The sequence below is a fragment of the Sphaeramia orbicularis genome, chromosome 16 (assembly GCF_902148855.1).
Source record: "Sphaeramia orbicularis chromosome 16, fSphaOr1.1, whole genome shotgun sequence".
Taxonomy (NCBI): Eukaryota; Metazoa; Chordata; class Actinopteri; order Kurtiformes; family Apogonidae; genus Sphaeramia; species Sphaeramia orbicularis.
Window position 1 is genome coordinate 60,659,087 of NC_043972.1, and position 13,142 is coordinate 60,672,228.

General features: G+C 40.6%; 1 protein-coding gene across 1 annotated transcript in view; it reads left to right on the top strand.

The window, feature by feature from the left end:
- ntrk1 (neurotrophic tyrosine kinase, receptor, type 1) overlaps window positions 1-13,142 on the top strand; it is a 92,721-nt gene that overhangs the window by 56,260 nt on the left and 23,319 nt on the right. The window contains 5 exon segments of the mRNA XM_030158463.1: window positions 1,651-1,789; window positions 9,704-10,036; window positions 10,263-10,280; window positions 10,405-10,463; window positions 10,591-10,693. Coding sequence (XP_030014323.1) covers window positions 1,651-1,789; window positions 9,704-10,036; window positions 10,263-10,280; window positions 10,405-10,463; window positions 10,591-10,693 — 652 coding nt within the window.

Sequence of the window (13,142 nt, forward strand, 5' to 3'; positions counted from 1 at the left end):
TGGATCTGATTCTGGATTTGGTGCCACTTTGAAAAATGTCCCCATTATCAGAGATAGGAAGTGGATGGATGCAATAACTCAGTAAATATAAATGATATCCAGTGTAAATGTCTCCAGTCCAGCCCTGATGGGGAGATGACCCAAACATAATGTCCACATGCTGATCAGGATCTTCTTCTGGATCTGGAACTGACGCAAAATTTAACATGGGCTCTTATGGAGAAAACATTTCAATCGTCTTCTTCTCTGAAACGATTGACTTCAAACTTGGTATACAGCTTCTGTATGATGATGTCAGCACAAGGGATTGAATTATTTGGATCCGGATCTGATTCTGGATTTGGTGAAAAACTTCCCCATTATAACAGATAGGAAGTGGATTGATCCAATAAATCAGTATCAATGATATCAAGTTGGAATTTGAATTTTGTACAGATCTGATTGGAATATGAGCAAAACATGGGCTATTTCTGTAATAATAATAATAATAATAATAATAATAATAATTAATAATAATACATTTTATTTCTAGAATAAATACACAGAACTGGGTGAAAATAAATGGAATCTGGATACATTTCCCAAAGCTTTTCATTAGGTAAGATACAAGATACAGGGCAACTGGTCCTATTTTATTTTATTTTTTTTATCCACTCTGCTTGCAGATAAAGGTCTTTCCATTGCAGTTTTGCGTGATATACCATTTGTGCTATGCCTTAAAAACCACCTCTTGCCAGTGCAAAAACCTTGAGAGTTTTGGTGAAATTGTTGTTTTTCCATTAGGTAAATTTTCATGCACAAGTTATATTCACGCAATTTGAGAGTCAATGGAAAAGCGACTGGTATCAGTGTATGAGATGATGCATAAGTGTCCACTGTGTCGGCTGATGTGGAACTAAAACAACTAAACCCATGAATATACAAGAGAACAGCTGGAGAAGAACTGACCACTGTACATGAAAGGGTTAAAGCAGACACACGTCATCTGTGTGTGTTCCAGTATTATTCACAGACGTATGACGGTGAGTGTTCTGCCAAATCTGCAAAGACACACAACAGTTCGAATGTCTTTAACTCTCATCCAACTTTAAAGTGTCCTCTTTCATTTGTCAGAAACCAGCTGAAGCTCTGGTAGACATGTAGGGTTAGATCACAGGTGGACAGAGGGAACGCATCTGAGACGGACGTTTAGGCTCCGTTCAGACAAACACAAATGTGTCCCAAATCTGGTTTATTCACCCATATGTGACCTGGATCTGATCTGTTACAGTCTGAACAGCACTAATCTGACCCAGACCACTGTCATATGTGGTCCTAAATCTGACCCGGACCACTTTCATATGTGGTCCTAAATCTGACCCGGACCACTTTCATATGTGGTCCTAAATCTGACCCGGACCACTTTCATATGTGGTCCTAAATCTGACCCAGACCACTTTCATACGTGGTCCTAAATCTGATACAGATCTGATATTTTACAATGTGACTTCAGTCTGAATGACCATGTCACATTTATTTGACCTTTACGTCTATTCTGTCTCTTCAGTTAGATCAGTGTTTCGTTTTTCCTCTCTGTGCTCCTTTAGTTTCTTCATCCAGAGTTTACTCCTGGCCACATTAACCCTCTCTGGTCCCTGCTGTTCTCTACAGGAGAGAATCTGGGGCTCCACATTAGAGCTGATTCTTCACCTCACCAACGTCTCCTCCGCTGACAACCTCCACAACCTGACCTGCGAGGCTGAGAACCAGGCTGGACCCGGAGAGGACGTGGTGCAACTGGACATTGAATGTAAGTGCTTTGAAAATAGAAGTGCACTCCTGTCGGCCGTCTGGCTTAATGGAGGTGAGACCTGGAGTCCACTGGGGCCCATCCTCTAACAGGCAGGGTAGACCGCCAGAGAAAAGACAAATGCACTGCACTCATGTCTTCTACAGGACCCTCTTACAAGACTCACCAACCTGACTGCCGATCGTCCCCAGAAAAGGTAGCCCAACTATCAGTTGGCTCTCGTTTGCCCAACACAGTCAAAAAGTGTGAAGAACACACCAAATCGACTACCAACTTCAGTGTACGTTCTGTGCTTGTGCAAAACGTAAAACCTGAAAATGACGGAACATCTCTTTAAACCCAAAGCTCGCTGTCGTCAGTCACTGTCAGAGTGGTCAGTACTCCAGAAGGGTCGGTGTTGTACTTGTTGAACAGATGGTTCATAATAAGCAGATCCTGGTGTTGTCAGCTCTAGAGCTTCTACTGGTGGAAGAAGAAAGATGTCGCAGGTGAAAACTGAGGAGAAATGGCACCATGCTAACAATGCTAACAATGCTAACAGGGCTGACTTGATGGGTTGAATGAAGTCCATATTCAATGCTGACTGTCACTCATTCAGATCTGATCTGAGCAGTGAATGGACTATTCTAGAAGACAGTATTAGTGAGCAGTACCTTGGCAGAGCTGGATTCACATGGAAACTTCTCCTTCACTCATTCGCTAGTCCAGGGCTATCCCTCCACCAATCAGATTAGTCCGACTGAACGGCTGGGTAGTGGACGATTACTAGGGATGGGAATCGAGAACTGGTTCTTTTTGAGAACCGGTTCCCAGTAGCTCGATTCCTTGGAATCGTTTGCCTTCCTACTTAACGATTCTGCTTATCGATTCCGCCTTCGTTGTGCATGCGCAATGACATCACGCTTACGCGGCATTGTTTTGGTCGGAACGTAGCCAACATGGCGCTGAGGCAGAAACGGTCTAAACAGACCACACCAGGTCCACTGGAACACTGTCAAAGCTTCCATGTCTTCAAAAGGGTGGAATCCCTCTAGTCTGCTCGAACATTTGTCCGCAGCATGTGATTCATTTACAGGAATGTCACGTATTTGATTCGCTACTTAGTGGTACTTGTGAATGTAGCGGCAGAGTGAACGCTGGGCCCAGTTCCAGTGCGGGCAACAAACGTCGTACCCAAATACAAGTTTCTGAAGGTAGGGGAAAGGAAATGAGGAGCACAGCAACGGGAGCCGAGCCGAGCCGAACCGAACCAGTTCCACGTAGTTGAAATGCGGTAATAGAGGAATTAGTAAAGAGTCTTTAATTTCACTTTTACTGCATCCCACTGCCACCCCCCACCCCCCTCCTGAACCAGGCCCGGCGTCATCTGTTCTTATTATTTGTTCATATTGTATATGTTCTATTTTCTGTGCAGATGGAAATATAAAAGACAGTTCATGCAAACACACCTGTTTGTACTCTGTTATTCCCTCACCCAATGAGAATCGATAAGAGAATCGATAAGGAATCGGATCGATAAGCAATATCAATAATGGAATCGGAATCGTTAAATTCTTAACGATTCCCATCCCTAACGATAACACATGTTGAATCGGCTGAAAAGACTGGAGACGGAATTAACGACAGCCAATCACAGAGAACATACCAAACACTCATGTCACCGACCTCGCCAGACTGAGCGACGACATCCGACCTCACAAAATGGGGTTGGTGTGTCTTCGCCTTTATGCTACTAATGGAGCTTTCATTCACATGACACTTACTCTGGCAACCTGTAGTCACTTTTCCATTGACCCTCAAATTGCGCAAATATAACTTGTGCATAAAAATTTGCCTAATGCCTAAAATGACAATTTCGCTAAAACTCTCATTTTTCTGCAATGGACAGACCATTTTGTGCATCTGGAGTCACACGAACAAAAAAACAAACAGATATTGATGGATGTTACAGCATGTGAAGAAGAAGAGTTGAACCCAAACGTGTGGGTATGTGTGGACTAGGGATGTAATGATTACCAGTATAACAATAAACCGCGGTAAAATCACAGACGGTTAGTATTACTGTTTAAATTCTAATTCTCATGATAACTGTGTTTGATTACCGCACTTTTAGGGGAAAAACCCCTATGTAAAGACCTGCTTTTATGTCAAATATTTGTGTAGTTTTAATTTATTATAATTTTAATTTTATGTACCTAATATTTGGAACCAATATTCACTTTTAAAGTCTTTGAAAAGGTTCATTAAGCATCGGTGTGTTATTTATGCAATAAAATATATACATTTTTCAAATTGAATCTTACATTTTTTTCTGTTTTTTGTTCTTTTATGTTTTTATAGTAGGTTAAAGTGAAAAAAAAAAATAAGAGGCAGATGATGTGGATGAAGTTGTGCTGAAAAAAAAAAGATCTTAAACATGTGTATAGTAAACATTTGTTTATATAGTATATAAAGGCCAAATCAAAAGGACTCAGACCACTAAGGGTTAATATTTGAATGTTTCTGTCAAGAGAAGGTACACTGTGCCTGTTATTTTATTTGTTGGTTTTTTTTTTGGTTGAATTATTTCAGTGTGTGTATTAGTACTTTTTGAACATTTTGAGCACAATTTCAACAATACCACGATAATAATGATAACCGTGATAATTTTGGTCTCAATAACTCTGATGTGAAATTTTCATATGGTTACATTCCTAGTGTGGACACACCAAGAAACCCCAACAGTTTAGAATTTAGTAGGAGACAAGAGGGGGAACCAGCATTCTAGATTTAAAACAACACAGATTCATGTTCCTGTTTATGGAAGGACTGACGCTGACATCTACCAGAAGAAAGAAACTAATCAGCATATTTGGGATTGAATGGAAAAACCAACTAATGAGAAGGTTTGAAGTATAATATGAAATGTAAGAGGTGCTGGAGGAGTGGTTTTTCATGAATTCAAGGACTTAAGGAAGAAACTCACCTCCAGAAGTCCTTCAAGTCACGCTGCCTGGACTGTAAAGTACAGTTGCAGATTGACTCAGGAGGTTGCCTGTTGTTTTCTCCTTTCAGATGCATTAGTGCATTTGAAAGTTGACGAACCTCAAGGAATGACAGCACCCAGTGGCCCCATTGGAAACAGACTCAGATGCATTAGTGATACATTACTGAAAATACTGCCCAAACAATATCATATATCACCAACTTAGTGACACTCATTAGAAAATAAAGCCAAAAAGAGCGGGGGCGCCAATCAGCCAAAGCCAAATGCACGAGCATCAAGGGACAGATAATGAGCGTCAGGAAAAAGGGGCCGATAACTGGGCTCAGATCTGATTTGAGCCTGTCCTAATGGACTTTTCCCTCCTACTCCGGAAAACCGCTTCATCCGCAGTGATTGGCAGTCTGTAAATACAGTAGTGCAGCTAATCTATCAACATCAGCCCCCCTGGTGGACAGACACTCGTTAACCGCTAGCCCTTTAATTACTCTTAATTACCTCCCAGAACACTGGGTATTTACTGCTGAGTGGTTCTCTGTGCTGTTGATTCATGGGACTCACGTGGCTTCTCTTCCACAGAACAGTGGAAATATACTTCTGGAAAACACACTTTTTTGTGTAATTTTTACATTTATAATTGGTATGTGTGTGTGTGTGTGTGTGTGTGTTGGGGGGGGTGTATTACAAACCAATCTTACTTCAGTCACTACCAGATGTTTTATGCAAATAATCTGTTAACAAGGAACCACATGAGGGAATGTTTCTAAAAATTATTTGGTGTATTTGCCAGACTTTAACCAAACGGTTACTACCTCCATCTAACCCAGGGGTGTCAAACATACGGCCCGGGGGCCAAATGTAGCCCGCCAAAGGGTCCAGTTCGGCCCCTGGGATGTTTTTGCCAAGTGCAAAAATTCCACAGTGTTGAATTGAATTAAGCAAAAAAATAGCTTGACTTAAGGAAAAAATCTTGAATTAAGCCAAAAAAAAATCTGCAATTGAGTAAAAAAAAAAAAAATCTTGAATAAAACCCCAAAAAAAAAATCTTCAGTTAAGTAAAAAAAAAAATCTTGAATTAAGCCACAAAAAATCTAGAATTAACCACTTAATTTTTTTTTTCTTGGTTTTAGTGCAAAAAAATAACATTAAATTATGAAAATATTTACATTTCCAAACTATCCTGTAACAATAAAATGTGAATAACCTGAACAAATCTGAACAACCTGAAATGTCTAAAGAAAATTAAGCACAATTTTAACAAATTTTCTTCCTGTTCCTCGGTGTTTAGTGTCTTTGCAGATCTGATCCATAATGCACACGGACTAATGAGAAGTGGAGGAATAATACTGTTAAAATTGCACTAAATTTTCTTATGTTTTTTAATTTAAATTTAAGTTTTTTCAGGTTTTTTTTTTTTTTTTTTTGGATAGATTATAAAAGTAAGTATTTTCAGAATTTAATGTTGTTGTTTTTTTTACACTAAAACAAAGACAAAAATTTGAAGTTGTCATTATTTATATATTATTATGTTATACTTTTTCTCGTTCGGCCCACTGCAGATCAAATTTAGCTGAATATGGAACTGAACTAACATGAGTTTGACAGCCCTGATCTGACCCTAACCCTAACCCTAACCTCCATCAGTCTGAGCATTGACAGGCTCATTAAGCATAATTCTAGCTTTCCTTTTAACCCCTGTAGTAAAATGGCTCATGTAAGATTTGTCCAGGTCGCTAATGGATGATTAGTTAAATGTGATAAATAGCGCTAATTTTCACTGTGTGGAACAGACTTGGCTGAGCCTTTTGTGAAGACAGGCCCGACCAGAGGAGACAAATGCTTCAGTTTCCCCCTTAGCGCAGCACTTTCAGGGGGTGGGGGGGTGGGGGGGGGTCATGGGTTAAGAGCAGCAGAATGGCTGGGGTCTGCACTTGACAGTTGTGTTCCATCTAAATGAGGCCATTTCCTGTAACTTCATGTCTAACGGAGCTTCCAGGTAGCTTTTGTGGTTAGGGGCACCGTGATGACCAGGATTCATTATTCATAGCAGGTCAGCACAGGTTGGCAGCACAGATGGAGAACATCGATTCATGGAACCTCTGACTGAACCTTTAAGGTACATGACCAGCTGATGACGATGAGACCAAGGTGCAAACTAAGCATAAAACCATGACAGGTCTGGGGGGTGGGGGTGAGGTAAAAACTGGCACCAAAAAATATGGCTCCAATGGACTCCTATTAAGAAAACAGCAACTTCTCCTGAAGAACTAAACCTGATATTTTCAAGAGTCGTTCTGGTCTCATTTACACTGAACAAAAATAAAAATGCAACACTTTTGTTTTTGCTGCCATTTTTCATGAGCTGAACCTAACAATCTAAAATGTGTCTAATGCAGATATGCATTTTTATGCTGATGACACAATTATTTATTGCTGTGGATCAACTCTTATTCAAGCCATAGAACACTTGCAGAAAGCTTTTGATACTGTCCAGCTCTCACTTCTTCAGTTGAAACCTATCCTCACTACTGAAAAGACTAAGATGATGCTATTCTCAAACTCTAAGAAGTGGCCTAAAACTATCCCAGTAGTGTGTACTTTAGAGGGAAATGTCATAGAGATAGTTCATGTGTAGAAGGATCTTGTTGTCTTGATTGATGACTCCCTCACTTTCAGACCCCACACTGAAAACCTGCTAAAGAAGTTAAAGCTTAAACTGGGCTTTTACTTTCGAAACAAGTTGTGTTTTTCTTTTGATGTAAAAAGCGCCTTGTCACTGCCACTTTTTTATCAGTGTTAGATTATGCAGATGTACTTTATATGAACGCATCATCTAAGTATCTTCAAATGATTGACACCATCTATCCTGCTTCTCTGAGGTTTATTACTAATTCTAAAACCAGGACACATCATTGTGACTTGTATTCCAGAGTGGGCTGGCCTGTCCTGTCCACTAGGAGGCTGGGACACTGGTACACCTTCATTTATAAGGCCATACTCTGACTACTGCCTTCCTATATCTGTGGTTTAATTACGAGAAGAAGTGTTGATTGTTTTTGTCTGCGATCGAACGAGCAGTTGTTCCTCTCTGTGCCATTTGCCCGTACAGAGCTGGGAAAAAGGCCATTTGTGTACTCTGCTCCGTCCACATGGAATCTGCTGCTAAAAGACTGGAAACTGTCTGAACTGATCTGTCTGAATGCTTTTAAATCCAAACTCAAAGTGCTGGAGAACAACTCAATGACTTGTATGTGTTTTTCATAGGTTGTATTGTCCCGTAAATTATTGTTTGTTGTAACTGTATGAGGTAATTGTATGTTGTAACTATGTGTTGTTTCATGCTGTCTCTTGTTCAGGACTCCCTTAAAAAAGAGGTTCTTAATCTCAATGAGCTCTTTTTCCTGGTTAAATAAAGGTTAAATAAAAAAAATAAATAAATAAAACTTTTTCTATGTACACAAAAGGCCTATTTCTCTCAAATATTGTTCATAAATGTGTCTAAATCTGTGTTAGTGAGCACTTCTCCTTTGTCCTTTGCTGAGATAATCCATCCACCTCACAGGTGTGGCAGATCCAGATGCTGATTAGACAGCAGGATTATTGCACAGGTGGGCCTTAGGCTGGCCACAATAAAAGGCCACTCTAAATGTGTACTTTTACTGTATTGGGAGGTCCAGGGGGGTCAGATAAAACCAGTCAGTATTTGGTGTGACCAAAATTTTCCTCATCAGTCTTCTTCATGAATTCTCTGAAACCCCTTTGCAGATGGCTGATGGTCCAGAAATGAACATTCAGTTCACAGCAGAAGCTCTGCTGGACATTCCTGAAGTCACATGACCAGTGCATATTCCCTCCAAACTGGTGACATCTGTGGCATTGTGCTGTGTGAGAAAAGTGCACATTTAGAGTGGCCTTTTATTGTGGCCAGCCTAAGGCCCACCTGTGCAATAATCCTGCTGTCTAATCAGCATCTGGATCTGCCACAGATGTGAGGTGGATGGATTATCTCAGCAAAGGACAAGTGTTCACTAACACATATTTAGACAGATTTGTGAAGAGTATTTGAGAGAAATAAACCTTGTGTGTACACAGAAAATGTTTTAGATCTTTGAGTTCAGCTCATGAAAAATGGGAGCAAAAACAAAAGTGGTGCGTTTATATTTTTGTTCAGGGTAGCTTATTTAGACCCACCAAGGCTCCCTTCACAGCAGGTCTCAATGGACAATTCAGATTTTTTGGTGAAATCCCATTTTTTTGTGTTTGTTCATATTCCACATTTAATGCAACTTCTATCAGTTTTGAGTCTGAACTGAATGTGACCCTGAAGTGACCCACATGCACTGAAGAGGTCCTGAAGTGACCCACATGCACTGAAGAGGTCCTGAAGTGACCCACATGCACTAAAGAGGTCCTGAAGTGACCCACATGCACTGAAGAGGTCCTGAAGTGACCCACATGCACTGAAGAGGTCCTGAAGTGACCCACATGCACTAAAGAGGTCCTGATGGAATACCAGACCACGCAGACACACACTGTGTTTACAGAAGGAACACAGAACTGTGATGTTTGTCACATTTCAATGATGTAAAGGTTGGATAAATGTGACCTGACTGTCGCATTGAAAAATATCAAATAAGTATCAGATTTTTTAAATTTTTTTTGTATTTTTTTTTACAATATCTTTATTGAATTTTCATTATATAAAAAGACATACAAGAACAAATAACAGTGGAGAAGTGTGCCAACACCCATCGACAGTCCCAGGTTTTTCATGCTATACAGACATGGTCTGTACAACAATACCAACAAAATGAAACAAACACATCAGTCAGTCAGAGGACCTCCTCAATGAAGGCACATCATCATGAGTCCACAGAAAATACATGATCATATAGTCCATGTCTCTACTTAAGCCTTTTGTCCTCCAACAGTTGCGGTGAAAATCCTGTTTCTCAAAGACGCTGTCCAACAGCACCACTGGTGTTTCCCCTTCGCTGTGGACGGAAACCCTGAACCCGTCATCTCCTGGTTGTACAACGGCCGAGAGCTCAAACAGACGCGCTTAATCTACACCCAGCTCATCCTGGACACCAACGACGGGTCGGTCAAACACGGATGTCTGTTCCTCAACAAGCCCACGCACATCAACAACGGACTCTACACTCTGATCGTACACAACAAACTGGGGAGGGACGAGGCCAACGCCACCGGCATGTTTATGGACAACCCCTTCGACCAGTTCGACCCTGAAGGCATCATTCCAGGTAACCCTGACCCTGGCCCCTACCCTGACCCCTAACCCTGACCCTGACCCCTAACCTTAACCCTGACCCCTAACCAGCAATCGGGTTAGTGGTATTCCTGACCCTAACCCTAATACTGGAAAGACTCAGAGCATTTGTATTTGTGTGTGTGTGTGTGTGTGTGTGTGTGTCTATATGTGTGCATATATGTCTTATTAACTCTGTCTTCTGTTTCTCCACATGCCAGTCCCTGATGTCAATCCAAGTAGGTTTCCAGTAGATTGTCTTTATTTCAGTGTGACTGTCCTCTGTGCTCTGCCTAAAGTCAAATATGTGTGTGTGTGTGTGTGTGTGTGTGTGTTGTTTCTCTTTCCTGTTTGTCTCTTCAGGTCCCACAAACAAATCTGACATGGACGTCACAGAGAACCTGGAGAGTCGAGTGTTTGTGGTAGGTCCGACCCCATGGTTTAAGAACAACCACACATCTACACACTGATGTCTCTGATGGGTGTGTGTGTGTGTGTGTCTCTCTCTCTCTCTCTCTCTCTCTCTCTCTCTCTCTCTCTCTCTCTCAGGTGTCGGTTGCTGTCGGTCTTGCCGTCTTGGCCAGTTCCTTCCTTCTCATCATGGTTCTGGTCATAAACAGATGTGGACAACATTCCAAGTTTGGGATTCCCCGTAAGTGAAGAGTACACAGTTCTTATGGGGGGGGCACTCTACCCAGCATTCCTCTGGCTAATGGTCGTATCTGTCAATCTGACTGTAGTTAACTGAACAGTCTCACATCCATTTAGCAGATATTTATAGTTTTTGAATCACACAATGTTCATAAAATCTTTACAAGCAGGTATTTGTTATTTTCACATTTACCCATAAACACTCATTTTATGTCACTTCCCATATACATCTTATATATCATCCATCCTTTTAACATATACACCTTATATATCATCCATCCTTTTAACATATACACCTTATACATCATCCATCCTTATAATACATACACCTCAGTGGCGGCTGCTCGTCTTTCAGACAGGGGAAGCTCATTGTCGGCTTACATAAAAAAAATTGTCAAGTTATTGAAACATAAATTTGTCCCTCCGTTCCTTTTTAAGAAAATGGTCAGTGAGCTTATCGTACACAGTATTCGTCTTTTCCAGGGACTTAACAGTGTTCCCAAAACACAAGGCTTGGACCCAAATGCACGAGACTGAGACAAAACGAGCTTAGTTTGAGTATTTATTAACTCAAAGAATTAAAGTAACAAAAATCTCATCACAATCGTGGAATCAAAAAATTAACACAAATCTTCTCAATCGAGGTATCAAAGTTTAACAAAAAGATCTTCATATATGCGGTATCAAAAAATAAACAAAAAGATCTTCTCTAATGAGGTATAAAAAATCTAACTAAAAGTTCTTCACAAAACGTAGTTTCAAAAATTAACACAAAAATCTTCTCAGTTGAGGAATTAAAAAATATAACAGAAAGAACTTCACAAATGTGGATTCAAAAAACTTCCAAAGTGTAGCAGCACAGGAGAATGTCAAAGGAGACCTTATCTCAGCAGAGCATGAAAGACACACTGACAATAAACACGAGGAGAGGAGGGAATATAGAGGGTAGAGGTAATGAGCCCCAGGTGAAGACGATCAGGGAATCAGGGAGGACGCAGACCAGACAGACACAGTGCACACGAACAAACAGAACCCCTCACCAAAATAAAACAGGAAATGAACGAAACCAACCAACATAAATAACTAGCACCGCTGATGGCTAGTTCACTCCGACCTATCCATCAGTCTGACTGATTTAACTATCTACAAAACCATATTAAACTGAACAAGAAATGATTAAATTATGGAACTGAAACAAGAAGATGTTGAAATTATGTTAAATTGAAACCAGTTAGTCCAGTGGTTGTGTTTTCTTTCAGGTCAGTAAATGAACAGTTCATTTGGTTTCTGTGATTTCACATCAGAATGTGTGACGGTATTAAACTGAACTGTGTCAGTGAAGGAGCAGATCTGAAAACAGCTGTCAATCAAACCGGATTCAGCCTTTGGACCCATCCTCCAATCGGCACATGGAAGCTTGGCGTCCGGCCCGGCCGAGCTCCACCCACAGCTCCATTCACCCCCAGAGATGCTGAGCGTCCGGGGGCGGGACAACATGGTGTCATTTATCCAATTAGCGTCCAGTTTAGAGTCAATGAAAAACCAGTTCCACTCAGTCCCATTGAAGTGCATGGACGCTGAGCGTCTACGACAAATGCACTGAGCAGAGATGGAGGAGAAAACACAGACACGGGAATGGAGGAGAAGTGAACAACATCCAGTCCACTGATCTGGGATCAAACTGATTCTGAACCAACTGGTCTGAGAGATGAACGTGTTCCAACACATTTGGAGTCAATGAAATGAAAACAACTGAACAGATTTGAGCATTTAATGGGAGTCATTTTAGGGGCAGATGAACTTCCACTGCAGTCTGACACTAAACACTTCTGGTACACATTATACTGTATATCCACTCATCCTTTTAACATATACACATTATATATCATCCATCCTTTTAACATATACACATTATATATCATCCATCCTTTTAACATATACACATTATATATCATCCATCCTTTTAACATATACACATTATATATCATCCATCCTTTTAACATACACACATTTGTGCTCATTTCTGTTGTCAAACCCATCAGTCCTGTCAGCTGTGAAACTGTAGAAGCAGACTGAGAAAGAATCAAATGACCTGACAAATGATGGGTTCAATGTGTATACGGCACTGTTAGTATATGGGATGGATGGATGGATGGATGGATGGATGGATGGATGGAGAAACAGTGAGTGTGTGGCAGTCACCCCTGCCACTAATCACACACCACACACTCACTTCTTCCACATGGTAAACAATAGGCAGGTAGCAGTACTATTCATGTCTTGGTGGGTGCACACACTGGGCTACAGTTAAACATCTAAGTTAGTCTCCTGTGCTGTTTTTCCAATGAAATTGTACAAAAACACACAAACACAAATACGTTTGAATTAGGTCTTTAATTATGTTAGATTCTATATTGTGAAATTTTGTTCCTAATTATGTTTTTTCCTTT